General features: G+C 52.9%; 1 protein-coding gene across 7 annotated transcripts in view; it reads right to left on the bottom strand.

The window, feature by feature from the left end:
• Window positions 1-19,250, bottom strand: part of AFAP1 (actin filament associated protein 1) — a 146,562-nt gene that overhangs the window by 61,342 nt on the left and 65,970 nt on the right. For all 7 annotated transcript variants that reach the window (XM_027599148.2, XM_027599141.2, XM_027599142.2 and 4 more), the window contains 3 exons: window positions 18,946-19,074; window positions 17,438-17,535; window positions 5,444-5,552 (listed from right to left, as the gene is read on the bottom strand). In XM_027599148.2, the coding sequence (XP_027454949.1) occupies window positions 5,444-5,552; window positions 17,438-17,535; window positions 18,946-19,072 (334 nt within the window). In that variant the 5' untranslated portion in view covers window positions 19,073-19,074. The remainder of the gene's footprint in view (window positions 1-5,443; window positions 5,553-17,437; window positions 17,536-18,945; window positions 19,075-19,250) is intronic.

The raw sequence follows: 19,250 nt of genomic DNA, 5'->3' as shown, positions 1-19,250 counted from the left end.
TTGTAAATGGGAGAAATACCTTTGACCTCATTCATTCAGCACGTATTTATTGAGGGCTTATTATGCATTGGGCAATCTTTTTCACGCTTACACAGCTGGCCTGGAACACAGGTTTCAACTGCATGGGTCCACTTAGAAGCAGATTTCTTTTCAATAAATACAGGACAGTATTTAACTGCCTTAATAACATTTTCGTTTCTCTAGTTTGTTTTACTGTAAGAACACAGTGCAGGATACACAGGACATATAAAGGACGTGTCAACGGACTGTCTGTGTCATCAGTAAGCTTCCAGTCGGCAGGAGGCAATTAGTAGCTAGGATTTTGCAGAGTCCAAGTGACACACGGATTTCTGACTGTGCGGGGCGTCAGTGCCCCTGACCCCGTGGTGCTCCAGGGCCAGCCATACTTCGATGCCAGGGGCCACCGATAAAGTTGTGAAAAGACCAGGCCTGCTTCACCTTCACAAAGGCCTTTGACACCCACACTCTCGAGGGTCCTCTCAGCCAGAGACGAGCGCACGTCAGTACGGTGGTCCTGCCTTATCCACGGTTCCACTTTCCACGGATTCAGTTACTTGCACTCAACGGGTCTCCAGAAACAGGAGATCCTCTTGCTAACGTAACATCAGGACGTCAGCGGTACCCTGACATTGCGTCACACGCCCACACCACTCAGCCCCGGCATCTCCTCAAGCGGGCCCTTTACCATGTTACGTCATCGCAGGAAGAAGGGTGAGCGCGGGACAGTAAGACGTTCTGAGCGAGCGAGGCCACCAGTGCGTCCCTCGACTCTGCTACTTTTGTGACAGTGCATCGTTACACGTGTTCTACTGTGGCCCATAGCCTCCCGTGCCTCACTTAGAAATTCTACTTCACCACAAGGCGTGTGAATAGGGAGAAACACGGCACACGGGGGTTGGGCACTGCGCACAGCTTCTGGCATCCACTGGGGGTCCTGGAACGTCTCCGCCGAGGAGGAGGACGGCTGACAGAGCCCCTGGTATGTCCCGTGTAGATGTGGCTACACTTCCTACAGAACAAGGAGGCAAAGCAAAGAGCCAGCAAGAGATCTGTGTGGATCTGTGTGTTTATGGGATGTCACTGGTGAGGAAACGTTCTTCACGCCAGACACTTTTCTGCGGGCGGTGCTGGTGGAACTGAAGAACATTCCAGTAAATGATGACTTTCAACTATAAAACGCTACAATGTGTATTTTAGACATATACCCTTCCCCACGAAATCACAACTTGCATTTCAGTCAACTGACCTTGAGGAGGGAGAGGCTGAGGGGAGAGGGCAATCAGAAAACTGAAAATAACATGAAATGTAGGTCAGAACCCAAAGCCCCAACAAGATCTGCAGTGACGGTGCCGCCGACCCAGCCTGGCTGGAAGTGGCTGCCCAGAATTCCCTGGCCGGTGCGGCCAGCTGAGGTCAGCGGCAGGGAGCGCCGTGGAGGGAGAGACTGGACAGTGGCAGCTGCCACACCCGAAGGTCTCTGGGGGGCGCCGGGCGCTGCTGGGGCTCAGGCATGTGTCGTGGTGCATCGGCCGCCCTGCCGCTGGGCCCCCCTCCTTGGGCGGCGCAGATCCCTACAGGCACCTGGACCACAGCCCTGAGCACCAGCACCTTCTGTGTCGTCGGGTGTGTGTGGGTGTGTGTGCGTGTGTGTTTGAGGGGGTCACGGACAGATGGGGTGCAGTTTGTCCTCGCGGACGCAGCTCCCTCAGCCTCCAACAGCTGCCATGACTGCGTGAGGTCCAGCCCCTAGAACAAATCTCCTGTTCCACATCACAGTGGCTCCGCATCTCTGATCACACCCTGTTCTCGACGGTATCAGAAGCCCAGGGCAGCAGGCTCCTCGGGGGAAGCTCAGCATAGAGCTTCAGGATTTCAAAGCACGGTTACATAAACCTCCGGAAACAATTATTTTACCCTTAGAAACGGCTTTTGGTCTCTGACACCCAGGAGTGTCTAAATGCTTGGTCATGGGCACCTCAGCTGCCCAACGCGGACTCTCGGTCACCTGGCCCACCGCAGAGCATCTAAGCAGTCTGCATCCGTCGGGCCCATACGCTGTAAGTAACAGGTGTGAGCTAGTGGTTCAAGTGCATGTGCCCCCGTGCCTGCTACATGGGCTCCTTCTCCCAGCACAGACTCCTCCACGTGGCCTGATGGTTTGGTTGGATGGTCAAGACTGGGGGGAACTGGCAGCAAGCAGGAACTGCAGAATTAGTCTGACTCCTGGCCCTTCTCAGTGTCCTGCCTGCACACGACATTGTCCCCTGGGGTGTCAGCCCGCCACCTAGTAACTGCACCACCTCCATCATGGGAGGGGCAGCAGGGCATTCACCATCCCTGTCATAATGTTCCTGCCAAAAGCACCATCCACAGTCTTGCAGAATGCCTATTTGCCAGCGTGGGATCCCACAGCACGGCTTCTGATCAGAGAACTCACGTTACAGCAAATGAAGTCCACGCTCCGGGTCGTGCTCATGAGAGTCACAGGTCTTGCCACGTCCCCATCACCGGAAGCAGCTGACCCAACAGACCAGTGGAATGCCTTTTCAATATTCAGTTCCAGGACCAGCTTGACGGGCCACCCCTGGGAGACTGGGGTCTATCTTCCAGAATACCTTCTAGCAGTATCTGCTCTGCCCCAGTGGGGCTCTTTCCCCTAGATCGGGGCTCACAGGTCTGGGAACCCAGGGCTGAAAATGGTAGTGACTCCTCTCACTGTTACCCCAGGGACCCACTGGCAAAATTTCTGCCTCAGGCCCCCAAGTCTTAGTTTCTAAGGGCAGAACCTTCCCTCCAAAGGACGTGGTCATCACTCTATTAACTCGGGAGTGGGGTCAACAGGCAAAGAAGGGGTTAACGGCAACGGCTGCGGTGACCAGTCACGGTCACACCAGTGGGGAGGAGGAGGTCCCTGGGGTGGCTCTCAGTACTCCCATGCCCCATGAGTGAACCATCCGATGCAGCCAGACCTTTCAGGAAGGAAAGATGAGTCATCTCACCTGGTGATCGGCCAAGGTGCTTGCCGAGGGCAATGGGAGCATGAAGTTGTAAATACACGACATGACCATTGGCTGGTTGTAGAAATGAGGACGGGACTCGTTATGCACCTTCCGTTATCTGCGTGGGTATAAACAAGTTCCCCTCCTCCCCGCTCCCATTCCCTACCACCCAACTGCAATTGGCCGTGGATCTCCACGTTGAAGCTACAGGCTCTCCAAGGGGAGAGTAGGGCTCCGCTGGAAGAGAATGGGTGTCACCCCAAAGTCGATAAAGGGACTTCGTATCCCCTGAGGCAGTTAGGGGGTTTTCCATGATACAGACGAGAGTAGAATCACGTTAACCTGCGCTGTGATTCTGCTCGTCTACTCGGAAATTCAGTGCAGTTAAGAGAGGTGCACTCGGCCGCCAAATGGACACAGGAGAAACGGTGGAGGCTTTACACCGGAGCAACTTGGCACGGCTGGAATTACATTTCCCCAAATTCCCTTCCTTGGATGGTTCTGGGTTAGGGCCGGCCACAGGAGAGATCTGTGAGCAATCTGAAGGCGGGAGGGAAGTGGCTGCCAGTACGTGCTGAAGGTTGGCGCGGGTGCCAGGCGCTCCTGCAGCTCACACCTGCCGTCGCTTGGTGGCCGGCCCTCTGCTGGGCCTGCAGCCCCTGCAGGTACCCCCCGCACACCCCCCGCCCCCGGCATCTGAGGCCCGGCCAGGCACGTGCAGCTCTACCGAGGCTCTGCGTCTCCCCACAACGGCCAGCCCTGCTCCACAGGCTTCTCTACCGGTTTCCACAGCTGCGTTAGGTCTTCTTATCATGGACCCTTCTTCCTCTGCTAGGATCACACCTGATACAGGGTTCAACAGAGCTGTTGCCGAGGCCCTGAGTAACCCATCTGGAAGTCGGTTCCCTGCATTCTTCCTCGGGAGGACGGCGAGGCCCTCACCGCCCACTGCTCACCCACAGATGTCTGACTGAGGGAGCCTCGGCGTGCTGTCCCCACGGACTCGCTGCCCCGAGCCTGCATCCTTCCGTTACACTTTCCTCTGGACGTGGTTCAACAAAAGCTGCCCACCTGTAGGCAACTACGGGGTGGCTTCTCTGAAGAACAGGACAGAGCACAGCACCGAGGTGAGGCTTCTCAGACTGAAAATGGCCTCCGGCCCCCAAGTCAAAGGAAATTACTCTCAGTCTGTAGCTTTGCGAGTATGTGGATGGGAGCGGAAAGACAGGGGGAGCAGGCTAGAGCCGGACAGCCCCGGTGCTGGGACGTACCCTCGTGGAAAAGCTTGTTTTCCCAAACTCGCTGCTGAGAAGGAAAGGAAGCCAGTGAGGTTCCGAATTACACCGAGCCACTTCAGGTTTTGTGTTTTCTTATTAATCCCCTGACTTCTGGAAATGGTGGCCACTTAGAAATTGCCTGAGTGCATTTTCCATGGATGGTTTTTAAATAACAGAGAAACTAAAACACTTGACCTCAAGACCTCGACACCCAGCACGTCCTAACCCCTGTACCAGAACTGTCCCTTTCCTTCTCCAAATGCGACTGCTTAGGAGGCTGAGCAAACAGGCCCCTGTCGTCGAGGGGTGCCCGTCCCGCTTGCATGCAGAAAGCACTGGCAGGGAGGCCCTCCGGGGACACACCTGTCAGCTGCCGGGGAAGACAGAGGCGGAGACAGCGGGCAACAGGAGGACAGCCCTGGGAGCTGGCGTGCGCTTCCATCAGAAGACACACGATGGGCCGCCACGTGCCGTGAATATTAATGTGCCCGAAGCCTCGTGCCTAAAACGACCAATCCCCGACCTTCCATTTTATCTTTTATGAGAAGAGCAAGGTTCCCTCGTCCACAGGGACTCGGACACGCTCCCTGCACTGCATTTGGAGACACAGCTCCCCGCCTGACAGAGCACTGGGGGAGGAATGAAGCCGGTGACCCAAAACCAAACCGCAGAGGTGCTTGTGAGGGAAGACCAAGGCTGGGCCAGAACAACTCCAGTTCGGCAGGAAGGTGCTAGGAGAACCCATATGAAAGCAAGAGGAGACAGACGGGCCGGCTTTGTACCCTCCTTCAGCCTCCTTGGCACAAGGAAAGCAGCGTTGGGGGGCCACACCCTAGGCAAGGGGCACCACAAACACATGCCACACAAGTCTCTGCCTTGTGACCAAAGGGGACACATTTCACAGCCCACAACCCGGGAGGGAGCACAACCCACAGCAACAAGGTCTCAGCCGGTGTGTCAGAGAGAGACACCCGTCTGAGTTTCCAAAGGCACTGCGGGCTTTCGGAGCCCTTTCTCTGTTCACCCCTTCGGGGTCAGCACTGCCCGAGCTCCACACATCCCCGGTGTTTGGTACCACCCCGATTCCCCTCCACACAGGCCCGCACTTCAAGAGGCCAGCGGGGGCCAGGCAGACCTGACACTTACTTGACGTGATGTATTCTGGAGCTTTCCCAGGGCTCAGCGGCACAGCTTCCTCGTAGTAACCTTCCGGGAGAGATGACGTCGGCAGCGGTGGCGGCCCACTGTCAGGTGGCTGAGGAGGAGAAGGAAGAAACGCCACAGAGATCAGAGCCATGACTAGAAAATTCTGTAGTTTGAACTAGCAGGTGCTGACCAGCTTTATCCATTTTCCTTTGTAAAGTCCACGGCAAAAGAGAGCACTGACCTACGGAGAGGTCCTGAGTTCCGTTCCTGGCTGGTCTCCTCCGCGCTCTTGCCCACGCCCACCCCTAGCCCGGCTGCGGCCACATGCCACTCAGTCCACACCGGTTCATCGCTGGCCAACAGCCATGAGCGCCCCGGCATGGCCGCTTCTGGGGCAGGGGCTAACTCACAGCCCTCTCTCGGGTCCTGCCCAGAGCTGAGATGGTGGTCTCCCTCCTCTGTCCCCCATCCTGCTGACCCTCCCGCATCCCCCGGACCCACACCCCTGCACGGGGGCTCCGGGGTATGGGAACCGTCCAGATTCCCCGCTGTCGCACCACGTGAGCAGCGGCTGGACAAAGGAATGTGGCTTGTCCACGATCTCACTATACTCCCAAAGTAGCCAGGGAAACTTTTCAAAACTTAAAAAGAAAATCCCCTCTGAGCTACTCTCTAAAAGAAACTTGTGTCGAGAAGGAATCTGCTTGTGGCAAAAACCAATCCCATCACGGTTTCCTGTTGGACTCTGGGACTGAGACACTCGGGTTTGGAAGCCATGACTGAGAACACACAAGAGTCAGCAGGACTGTCCAAATGTGAAGCCCCCTCTCCTCTCACTAGTGCACACTGACCTCTCGTCCCATGGACACCTAGGAGCCTGCTGCTCCTATCACTCACTGGCCCTCATGCTAACAGCAGGGTTAGAAGGGAAGGGCAAGGAAAGCCAGCATTTGCCAAACACCTCCTACCTGCCTGGCACTGTACTAAGCACTTCTGCACTGGCCCCAGGTGGCGTCAGGCACCCCTCTCAGGAATCCTGCATGGTAGACATCACCTTACCTCATATGCCACAGACACCGAGTGTGAGGCTCGGGGTCTGCAACAGCCTCCTCGAAATCGGGGGCTAGTAGATGACAGAGCCGGCTTCTCCAGCACCAGGTCTGTCCACTACAGCCATCTTTCTGTTCAGATTTGCCTCCTTCCTTTTGTAACTAGCTCACACAACCTATGTTCTATGCACAAATTGGAAAGACGTCACTGAGAAGGGAACAGAACAGCAACCCCAAACTGAAGATCTACCAAGTTCAGTTTCCAAGCAGAACACTGTTCCAAAGAAATCAGAAGGATTTATACCCACATAAACTCGCTAGGATGTGAAACAACTCAGCTCCAAATCCAAGAAGCCCTTTGTGAATGACTAACCACCCTCTGTGCATCCAACCCACTCCTTCCTCCCGCCAGATGAAGGGTCATTTACACAATCTTCCTCCATCTGCTGGAGCCCAGTTATCTCCCCTCCGCCCCCAAGCCTGCGCCCCGGGCTAAATAACCCCGGCCCCTCGCACGCCTTCCACCAGGCTGCCTTCCTAACTATCGTCCTTCTGTGGTCGAACTCTGGACGGTACCCAGCTCCTTCATATCCTCCCGAAGAGGCAGTGCTTAAAACGGAACCTGATACACGGTGCTCAGCCCCAGGCAAGGTCTGAACAGGAGGCCGTGCCCGGGTTAAAATCTCTGCTTGTTGCTTTTGGAAAAGAGCAGCTCGATTCACTGAGCGTCTTTATTCATGAAACAGAGAGTGCTTCAACTTCCTCCTGGTATGTCGAAAACAGTCCAATTATTCCTGTCCTGGGAAAGCACTACGAATTGCTGAACCAGACAAATGTCTGTGAAATAGCACAGACCCCCTTCCTAGGGCTACGGGAAACGCAAAGGTGCACCGGGGGAGGCGCCTGCTCCCTAGCGGATTGGCTTTGGGACCCTGCTGGTGGCCGTGCGTTTGGGGCAGCTTTTCAACGGGTACGCCCTTAGATCCAATAAGTCTACTTCTAGAAACACATGCCAAGAGGTCAACTGGTCAGGTGAGCAAAAACGTACACAGATGTTCAATAAAAGATGGTTTAGCAAAATCTAAAAACAATCTACATCTTCACCAAGCGAAGAAGGTGTGCGGATTCCTTCACGTGCAGACGTTGGAAAGGACAGTGCTTCCGCACTGTTGTCGTTTGCGGGAAGACCCTCCACCAAGACACCGTTAAGTGAGAGAAAATGGGTACGCTAGGAGCCCTTGATATGTGTGTGTTTAGGCTCAAAGGCAGGAGGTCATCCAGCAAAACATTAACAAGAGGTTGCATAACCCTATGGCTTGGCTCTCCTGCATAATACTTGTCATTTTTAAAATTTAAAAATTTGTCATTTTTAATATCAGAAAAAAATTAAACTATTTTTGCTTTGAAGTAATATCCCTCAAAAATGAATTCTTTTTTTAAATAGATTTTAATTTTTATTCATTTGCCACAGAGAGAGAGAGACAGAGTGCATGTGCACAAGCAGGGGGGAACGGCAGGCAGAGGGAGAAGCAGACTCCCTGCGATGCAGGACTCGATCCCAGGACCCTGGGATCATGACGTGAGCCGAAGGCAGATGCTTTACGACTGAGCCACCCAGGCATCCCTCAAAAATGAATTCTTATAGAGGAACACCTTCTCTCTCCAAAGGAGACCCACACTCCACTCCCAAATACCACCTACCCTTGAAATTCTGGGTTTTAGACACTTAAGCAGAGGAATTGCAGCTTATTAAAGGGAAGTGGGGGGCAGGCTGAAAAAAGGTCCCCGAACTGTTAGTACCCATTTCTTCCAGGGGAGGAACTTCTTTCAGAGCCTTTCCAATAGGTAAGAATTCACTGAAATCACCATTAACAGGGATTTTTAAAAGTACAAAGCAGGGAAGACAGATTTCCAAAGGGGATCATGGAAAACCAGAGAAAGCAGAGGACAGGCAGGAAGCATGAGTGTAGCATGAAGAGGTGAAGCTTGACTCCCCCCACACACTGCGTGCGGGGCCAGCGCCGTCCTGGGCGGAGTGACCTCCCCATAACTCTGGGCCCCGATGTCCTCACTCGTGAATGAGGGCGCCTCTGATGTCCATCCCAGCTCTGAGATTCTCGCTCTGCTCTTCTTATCAAGTTGCAGCTCAGCAGGCCACAATGCCAACTTGACCAGTCTTGAGACCTTAGCGAGAGCTGATGTTGGGGCCTCGTTAAACGGTAATGACATGATCGCCATTGGCAAGGGCAGGTGCTGCAGTGTCCCTTCTCCCGATGACACCGCACACCAGCGTGGCACCACTCCCGCTGGACTGGGCGACTCCCCCTCAACACCAGAAGACACTGAGCCTGCGCATGGAGCCTGACTGCTGTACTGCTCCTGTCACCCCTGTTTCCTGCACTGGCTCCCACAAAACACTCCAACCACCACAGCCTCTGAGGAGACCGGAGAAGAAACGTGGGAAACCATCCTTCCCGAGGAAGGACTGCTGGTGGCCCGGCTGTGCCCTAGACATAAAAGATGGGAACGGCACAGTGCCAGTCACTAGGCAAGGTCAAATGCACTGAAACACTTCTGCAGATTCGGCCGTCAGTGGAAGTAACTCTGTAGTTTAGGGACTCTTACCTGCCCTAAGGGAAGCTTCTCCTGCCAGGGGTCCACGTCTCACTAGAGAAGCCCGCACCTACAACTGGGTAGGAACACAACCTACAGGTGTATTGCATTGGCCGTAACTGAATTCCCATCTTTTCGGAAAGAAAACCCCATTGGTATTTGCCTTTGCCAATTTAAGGAGAAGCCGGACAGAGACATATTTTCCCACTGATAATAATAATAATATTATAATAATATAATAATAATAACTGTTATGTTTATATAATTATATAAATATATGGTAGAAACATGATTATCATTGTTATTACGACTATTTGAGCAAAAGAACAACGATGCCTAGCGTTTACTGTTTGCCTGCCATGTGGCAGACGCCGCTCTGGGATACTTTATGGAGATTTTTCTCCTGTTCAGAAATTAACACTGAGATGTTGGCATTTTGATTGATTTTACAAAGGAGGGAACGGAGGCTCAGGAGGTGAGAGGCCCCAACAGCGTCACACGTGTGCAGAGCTGACTGGTGGAGGAGCTGGAAGTCTGCCAGAGTGGCCTGGGCGCTGAGCTGGAGGCCAGGGAACAGCACGCACCGCATTTCTGTGTCACGACTGTATCCTGCAGCATACATACTGCTGCTGCGCCGGCTGCTGCACCTGCTGTGTCTGCTGCTGCACCTGCTCCTACACCTGCTGCTATGTCTGCTGCACCTGCTGCTATGTCTGCTGCACCTGCTGTGTCTGCTGCTACGCCTGCTGCTGTGCCTGCTGCTGTGCCTGCTGCTGCACCTGCCGCACCTGCTGCTGCACCTGCCGCACCTGCTGCTGCACCTGTGTCTGCTGCTGCACCTGCTCCTACACCTGCTATGTCTGCTGCACCTGCTGCTATGTCTGCTACACCTGCTGCTATGTCTCCTGCACCTACTATGTCTGCTGCTATGCCTGTTGCTGCGCCAGCTGCTACATCTGCTGTGCCTGCTGCTGCGCCTGCTGCATCTGCTGCTGTGCCTGCTGCTATATCTGCTGCGCTTGCTGCACCTGCTGCGCCTGCTGCTGCACCTGCTGCGCCTGCTGCTGCACCTGCTGTGTCTGCTGCTATCCCTGCTGCTGCTCCTGCTGCATCTGCTGCTATCCCTCCTGCTGCGCCTGCTGCTATCCCTGCTGCTGCGCCTGCTGCTACATCTGCTGTGCCTGCTGCTGCACCTGCTGCTATGCCTGCTGCACCTGTTGCATCTCCTGCTGTGCCTGCTGCTGCACCTGCTGCATCTGCTGCTATCCCTGCTGCTATGCCTGCTGCTACATCTGGTGCGCCTGCTGCTGCACCTGCTGCACCTGTTGCTGCGCCTGCTGCACCTGCTGCGTCCCCTGCTGTGCCTGCTGCTGCACCTGCTGCGTCTGCTGCTATCCCTGCTGCTGCGCCTGCTGCGACGTCTGCTGTACCTGCTGCGTCTGCTGCTATGCCTGCTGCACCTGCTGCTGCACCTGCTATGCCTGCTGCCGTGTCTGCTGCTGCACCTGCTGCACCTGCTACAGGAACCAACCAGCCCACTGAGCCCACTGGGTCTAACCTGAGCACTTGCATGACAAACACTGTCATTCCCTCCTTCTCTTCAGGAAAGCGGCACGGCTCCCACTCCGTCACCACGGGCATCTGTTCCTCTGCTGCTCCCCAACCTGTTCCCATCAAGCAGCCTCTGCACCGGAATCACCAATGAACTAAGAGCCCTGATTCCAGCAGAGGAAAATATCAGCCCAGAATCGAATCGCTTTCTGACTTGAATTCTGTCTATACGGTGGGCCTCCAGACTGTTGTTCTGGTTACAGTGACTGAACTTCCATAACCAACACAAGTACTTTGGAAGCACGGCAGGGCGCCCATGCGGGAATCCAAGCCTCCTATGGGGCGGGGCATCTTTAAGATGGTGGCCACGCCGCTGAGCGAGCCCGAGGAGTGGGGAACAGAATTTTACAGTCTCAGCTGCAAAAGGGGCTCAAACCTAACAGCACGAATTTTGAGTACTTTTCCTGGCAAAATAAAAGTTTTTATCCAAATCACCCTGCTCCCCTCTGCTCCCTACTGAACTTGCATTCCACACAGCACGTGAGTAAACAGCAGGCACCTAACCATGCTGTGAAGCTCCCTCTGGCTTCATTCACGCATGCAGAGAGTGGAAGCCCTATGGGGCTGGGTCGTCTCCCCGCCTCCACCAGCAGGAAGCCATCCACAGGGAAGGCCAACGGTCCAACGGGAGTGTAAACAGGATACATATCTGGACTGCAGCCACAGATTAAAAATTTAAAAGATGCCGCAGGAATTACACATGAGACTGAACTCCTCCAAAAGACAAGAGGAGAAAAAAAAGAACACATGATTCACGTTCACTCAAAGGATCACATCTAATTTCACCAGGAAACAAACGGTTCTCTTGTTTTAAAATCTTGGGCTTTTGTCTCAACTCCACCACTGGAAAAATACTTCATTTTGTCATATAGTCTCAAAGAGCCTCATAATCTCATCTGTCCGACAGAATGCAGTTGCTGTGAAAGTGCTTTAGGTCTCAGGGCAGGCAGCAGGCGACGGGGGGGGCCCACATGCTCACAGTTCCAGAGACAGAGGCAGGAAGCAGAGTGGGGGCGGGCGGAGGAGGGGGTAGTGCTCATGGGGACGGAGTTTCAGCTGGGGAAGATGGAAAAGTTCTGGAAACGAAGGGTGGGGGTGGCTGCACGACACTCTGAAGCACTTACTGCCACCCAACTGGACACCTGGCAGTGGTTAAGATGGTAAAGCTTATGTTATGAATATCTTACCACAATTAAAAAAAAAAACCTTCATTATCATCTGCTGACATAATAAGCGATCACATTTATATAAACTCTGGCCCTAAAATATCAAAGAGCTTAGCTGCTCTCCCACACCCCATCCGAACACCATATAAATGCCCTGCCATTAAATGATCAAATAAAAATATTTCTAAATGCCTCGACTGGGTTAGCAGAGCCCCAGAAGGAGTCCACCTTGCTCTCTTCTCTCAACCGTAAAGATCTGAGAGACCCCTGGCCTGGGCTCAGTGCTGTTCTGAGAGGAGGGGGAGGAAGGAGGCACCACAGGGGGTGTGGCTCTGGCCCCCTGGGAAACCACCGCCTGAGCATGGGCACCAGCCAGCAGCAACATCCACACGGACGGGATCCGTTCCCTAGGGAGGTGGCCGCTACTCACACACGCTCCACACCCGCACTCCACACAGGGTACAGCAGCGGGATAGCTGCGCACTCTCGGCGTGGAACGAAACAAACCTCTTCCCGACAGGCTTTGACTAAACGCACGCATATCTGGGCCTATTCCAGTCTCCTGTCGGAAAGCGAGGGAGCTCAAGCAGAAGGTCAAACACGTCGTGTACCACACTTGCCATTTCCAGGATTCGGGAGAAGTTCTGCACGCACACACAGCCCATAACCCCACACTCTTGTGAGCATTTGAAAAGGTTGGCCACGCTGAAGGGCCACCGGGTCTCATGGGACACCCTCGGCTGTCACCACGTTCACTCCCAGGCCCGGACAGAGAAGAAACACTCCAATGTGCCCTCCGTGCACGGAGGCATCGTCAACGTCACAAGACTGACGTTTGGACATGCCCCCCACCCTTGACAAGCCGTCAGCGTTTTCCACTGCACAGCTCCAGGAACACAAAGCAGCATAGAAACAAACACCATCTCCAACAGGTGAACATTTAGTTGAATTAAAAGAATGTGAAAATGAGGCCCTGCTGTTAGGTCAGTGGGTGTAAAGTCTCCGTTACCAAGACGAACAGATCTTAGAGATCCCTCGGGGAGGAGGGATGGCAGAAGATGGTTAGTGGTAGTTGCAGGAAGCCCTGCTGGGCACTAGAAGGGCTAAAAAGATCAAAGATAACTCATCTCCTAGAGTCTGCAGCACCATTCGGTGTGAGAGGAGGCAGCCCGCATTCTGTCCCGGGCCACAGAAGAAGCAGCAGGGAAGAGCAGTTCAAATGGAGAAGACCTGGTGGGAATGTCATTCATCTTACACTGAAACTCGTCCTTCAGCCATCCTCAGTGGTGTTGGGGATGCCCGCGGGCCCCTCGTGGCTGGCCCCTGCAGCGTGGCAGCCTCATTGGCAGACCCTGCCCGAATCCCATTCCCCAGCACAGAGCCGTGGCGTGCCCAGCTCCCGGCCACCCGCATCTTCCTTCGTGTACCCTCCCCACCTGGTCATGCCATCTCTGGCCCAGCACGTGTGAATTCTCCTGAAAGTCAACCTGCCGACAGCAAAGGACTGACCGGCCACAGCCAATTCACCAGGGGCAGAGTGAATCTACCCAATGACCACCTTACTTGCTGAATAGTGAATTCACTGAAAACTATCAGGAAACTACAGTAGAACCATCGTAACCAGTCTCCGCTTCCCTGACTTGCTAAAGTGACAGATGTTCTTCGTTCCCTCTGCAAAAGCCCTGACAGATGTCTGTAAAATGCTAAACATTCATGGTCAATGACAGGCTCCCCTCCAGAGTGCCCTGTATTAAGAGTCCCCTCAGCTGAGCTGCACATTTACCAAGAGTCAGCCTTGTTCTGTAAATGCTTCTACTTATTATTATAGTTATTTACGTTAACTCAATTAGCTATTACATAAATACACCAGTGAAATAATGAGTGCAAAAGGAGAGGCGATAACTCTCTGAGATGACTCTCTTTAGAAAGCTTCAGTCAAGGGGCGCCTGGCTGGCTCAGTCAGTAAAGCGGGTGACTCTTCATCTCGGGGTCGTGAGTTCAAGCCCCATGTTAAGTATAGAAATTACACAAAAATAAAATATTTTTTAAAGAAAAAAGGGGCGCCTGGGTGGCTCAGTTGGTTAAGCATCTGCCTTCGGCTCAGGTCATGATCCCGGGGTCCTAGGATCGAGTCCCATGTCTGGCTCCCTGCTCAGTGGGGAGTCTGCTTCTCCTTCTCCCTCTGCCTCTCCCCCTGCTCATGCTCTCTCTTGTGCATGCATGTGCTCTCTCTCTCTCTCAAATACATAAATAAAATCTTAAAAAAAAAAAAGAAAGCTTTGGTCAAGACAAACCACGAAGGAAGAAAAGAAAATCCAATCAGGGTGGGCACATCAACTAGGAAAGAACAGCACAGCACTCAAAGCTTCAGGGGCTCCAAACTCAGGCGGGGTCATGAGTGTCTACGTTTCACTCCACTTTAAGGAAACAAAAACTGGAAATCGCTAACTGCCACAGGTATATGCAGAAAAGAAGCAGGCTACAGTGTGGAGACCCATACTCAAGGAATGTAGCCCCTGGCCCCATGTCGGAACCCCAGGAGTTTAGGGGACAGGAAAACTCTCTAGATACTCATGTATTAGGCACCAGTCAGGAGAAATTACCTATTGGTCAGATTCCTACCCAAAAATTATTTGTTTAAACTTAAAATATTTAAGTATTTAAATATTCAAATATTTAAAGCCAATATTTTTGCTAACCAAGTACCATCAGTAGGAGGGCTTCTCATGTTCCTTAAACCAGGACACTCTGCCATGTTGCGACCAAAGGCAGGGACAGGGCATAAGCCGGGCACAGCGAGAGACAAGGACAGGGGAGAGAGAAAGGAACACAAACAAATGGAGGAACAGCAAACCGTATTTGAGGAAAAAAATCAATGGAAAAGGATTAACTATTCAGTGGTCAAAAATGGTAGAAAATATTGGCTATTTGAGGAGTGTGCTTCATCTGAGATTGGCACTGAGAGTGACAGTCCCTGCACCTAGCCTAGACCGTATGGGACGTGTGTCTCAGTCCAGACCAGGTACATGGCACTTGACGAGGCACCGGAGGGTCCATGAAGTTCACAGAAGCCTCCCCACTCTGCTGGCTGCCCCCAGACGTCTGCAGCCTGGAAACCCCTTTCCCAACGTGCGCTATGGGACGCAGCGCGCTGAGACGGTGGGAGGGCCGTAGGCTCGGGCAAGCTGAGGAGGGAAAGCACGGCGAGCCAGAAGATAAAACCCAGAAACGAACGAACTGCCGTCCGCTCACCCCGCTCTCTTTCAGACAGACGATGTTGGTGAGGATTCATGTTGTGCACCAACACTTCTGGGCTACAGTTTTGCATTGTATTTAAAACAACGGGGCACCTGGGTGGGTCAGTGGTTAAGCGTCTGCCTTTGGCTCAGGTCATGATCCCCGGGTCCTGGGATCGAGCCCCGCATCGGGCTCCCCACTTAGCGAGGAGCTTGCTTCTCTCTCTCCCCTCTGTTCCTCCCTCTTGCTCATGAACTCTCTCTCAAATAAATAAATAAAATCTTAAAAACAATTTTAAAAAAAGTTTAAAAAATAACAATACAAAAACAAATAATGCATGGAAAAATGAAAGCCAATCAAGTCAGTTTCTGTAACAGGATAAGTTAAAAAAAAAAAAGGAAAATAATTAAAAAGAAGCTTATAAAGAGGGAAAAATACATAACAAATAATGTTAAAAAGATAAAAACAGCATATAAAAATCATACATTTAATATACTCTCAATCGCAGACAGATTAAATGTATAAAACAACAGATAAATAGTGAAGGTCTCCTTTTCCTCATCCCCAGCCTTGCGAACCAGTGTACACAGGGCACTCAGCACATCTCCATTCGGACTAGAGGCCCGTGGCCCTGCCCCGGCTCGGCACAGGTGAAGGAAGTTGGTGGCTCTCCCAGAAAGAAGGAAACGTAGATGACTTTTATGTACTTTTAGGGCTTCCCCCCCCCCCAATTTTCTACAGTGATCTTGTTGAAAACGCAGCACTTACGGCCCCACGCAGACCTAGCGGATCAGAAGGTTCGTTTTCACAAGATCCCCAGGGATTCGGGGAACGTGAAGGTGGCTCTATATGGTAGCAGCCAGCTCTCACGCAGAGCATCGATCCGCGAGACCCTGCTCTAAGCACTCGAGGCCTCACGGTTATCCCAGCGCATGGCCCCACCACGACAGCCTCTCAGGAACGCTGCGTCGGCAGCACAGAGACACTACGGTTACCGTGCAGTCATACAAGGACATGGCCGAGTGAGTGGCAGCTGAGCTCTGTGTCCTGCCGCCTCCCTGGACCCCGGCTCGGGAGCAGGCTTCCGCTTCCCGACACAACCTTCTCTGATCCGCGAGGTAGACTTGCCTCAGCTTTGCGGCCACACCACCGAAGTAGTATTGTTGAGAAAAGACTGCATTTGAATCCAAAGAAGCTGTTACCATTCTTGCCTTTTCCTCCCTACTGTATGGTCTTGAACAAATCACGTATATTCATTGATCCTAAATTTCCTTGTCTGGAAACTGGGTATTCATACTCTTCACATGTAGGAGTTCTCTGAGTTCAAGCTGTGAGGATTACATGAAATTACAAGTGAAAAAGTAACAAGCCTGGTGTGTAATACACGGTAGGGACCCAGTGAGGGCTAATGTCCTCTATCCCCTTCTAAAATGATAATTAACGCGTGTCTACTGGACACCAGCCACCATGCTGCGGCGCAAGCAGAGCTGGAGGTAAATGGGACCCGGCCCCGCTCTCCTGCAGTCCTTGTCCTGGTGGCAAGATGAAGAAATGACTCATACAAGGGGCGCCTGGGTAGCTCAGTTGGTTAAGCATCTGCCTTTGGCTCAGGTAATGATCTCAGGGTCCTGGGCCCAAGCCCCACATCAGGCTTCCTGCTCAGTGGGGGTGTGCTTCTCCCTCTCCCCCTACTCTTGCTCTCTCTCTCATGGCTCTCTCTCTTATAAATAAGTAAAATCTTTTAGAGATTTTACATACAGAAAGCAAACATTACAAAGAATTTCCAAGTCACTGAGTTTGTTCTGATTTTGAATGAAAGTCAAGTTTTCCTGAGTAAGCAAATGAGCCAACAGCAAAAGGCAGAGAACGCTAAATGGCACATGTGAGCATCCCAAGACTGCAAAGGTGGCAAAAGAACTCCAAAACACACTCTGAATGCATAACATCACATATGTGTATGTATGTTTTATCCCAGAAGAAGCATAACAATGAATATTAAAGTTGTAGACTCTGGTATTCAAATCCAGAGTTAGCCCAAGAGAGGGTCAAGTCCCCCAGTGGCTCTGTGCCATTGATGTGCCTGCTAAAGCCTCTGGAAAATCTAACTTAAGAACAGATTTCCATGGACCTGTAGCTCCAGCAATTTTCAAGGAGACACCAGCCTCCCATTTGGCTATTACCAGCAGCCCTAGAAACCCACTCAAAGGAGAGACTCTAGCAAGAGATGGCCTCCTTTCCTCGAGATCTGGGCTGTTACCACCTGCCTGGAGCCCCGAGTGGCCCAGGGGCCCAGCAGCTCTGCAGGACCGTGCACTCACCAGCCACGGCTGAGGGATCTCCGGCAAAGGCATCTGGGGAGGAGCCGGCAGGCTGTTGGGGGTCTCTTGCCTCTGAGCGTGGTCCTTCACTTCGAAACCTGTAAGCATCAACCAAAACCACAGAACTGGATGAGGAGGAGAAGGGTGTGGACGGTGCCGCCGGCAGCTACCCCTCCCCCAGCCCCCATGGTGAACGCCGGGCGGATATCTGTTTCCTCTAAGCCCGTACAGCAATCCTATTACTCTTCTCCAGGTGGGGAATCTATGGCTCGAAAAAACAAAGAGAGGTTGCAGAACTAATCGAAACATTAGCGGTGGAAATGATGGAGCCGGCACGGAAGCCTGCGTTCCTCCAATGCTACTCGGCCTCGGAAAGGTGAGCTGCCCTGCCTTGAACTTCCACTCCGGTCAGGACTTACCCATGGACTAAGGGGCGGGGGTGGCCCCGGGAAGCAGTACGTTTGTATCAGGCGCCCTCTTGACATCAGATACTGGGACATACAGGTCCCTGCGTGTCCCGGCTGCCTTAAGCTCACGCTCCCAGCGCAGCCGTACTCAAGTTGAGAAGACAAGTGTGTACCCAAGTAACTTAGGACACGTGGTGAGCACTGTGTCAGCAAAGGCAGGAAAGGAAGGAACCGGCTTTAATCTGGGTGCAGGACTATTTCCAGGCCAGACCCCCCCCGGCAAGACCCACCAGAACAACCGCTCAACAACAGTCACCCGTACCGGGTCACGTGTGATACGCCAGCAGGGAAAGAGCTAGGAAGACACAGAGCCTGACCGCCAGAGGTGCAGTGGGGCATTCTGGCAGAGAACTGGGCACGGTAAAAAAAGGAAAGAGAGAAAAAGAACAAATGGGAATTCTACCACCAAAAACTATCAGCGGACGGGCTCAAGGCTAATGAAAGAGCTCCGAGGAGAACGAGTGAGTTGGAAAGCGTCGGGAGGCACATGCGGAGAGACAGAGGGTGGGAACCCATCGGGCAGAGGAAGAGGAAAGGGCCCCCGGGAAAGCCAACAGCAGACCCCGAGGCCAGAGGCCCAAGCGGCGCGGTGCGTCCAGGCCAGCAGTGGGTGCTGGCCGAGCAAAGGGAAGAGGCTGAGGGCAGGAGGCTGGGAAGGAGGACCACCTCAACTAACAGGAGCAACAGGGGAGTGGAAAGTCGTGGTGACTGCAGGCCGACCGCGGGTCAGGTACTGTTTGGAGGCACCTTCTGTCGTCTCCTCTGACCCCCAAGACATCCCTCCAAGGCAGAAGCTCCAGGGGAGGAGAGAAGCGGACAGAGATGGAGTAACTGGAGCATGGTCCCCCACTATCCCATCAGCTCCTTAAAGGCTTTGTCCTCCTGCGCCTGGAAATTGCCAGCACCTGGCCCGCGGGGAGACCCTCAGGGACAGTGGGAGGAACAAGTATGTTAATGAGCAAATGAATGTGTCTGAGAAAGATGGTGGATGCGGGATGGTTTAGAGACAAAGGAGACTGGAGGTAGAAAGAGCAGACGCACCTTTGGATGACTGTATCCTCAGCAGGATGTCGGTGATCACTGCCTTTTTCTCCCTGACGGTTGACGTTAGATATTCATGGTCCAGGAGCTCCAGAAAGAGACGAAGTTCAACTATTAACTCTTCCATTGCTGCAAACAGAGGAGAGGGAAGGGGACTGTTAGACCCAGTGGGGTGCAAATGCCACAATATAAACGCATTTCACTTTAGCCTAACTGGATACAGTATTCTAGCGTGAAGAGCAAGTTTGCCGAAGCCAGGTCGACTAAGATGCATGCGTCATCTTCTGGACAAATGCACTGCTCCT

Source organism: Zalophus californianus, chromosome 2 (genome assembly GCF_009762305.2).
Source record: "Zalophus californianus isolate mZalCal1 chromosome 2, mZalCal1.pri.v2, whole genome shotgun sequence".
NCBI lineage: Eukaryota > Metazoa > Chordata > Mammalia > Carnivora > Otariidae > Zalophus > Zalophus californianus.
The sequence above is the reverse complement of the archived record's forward strand: the minus strand, read 5'-3'. Positions and strand labels throughout refer to the sequence as shown.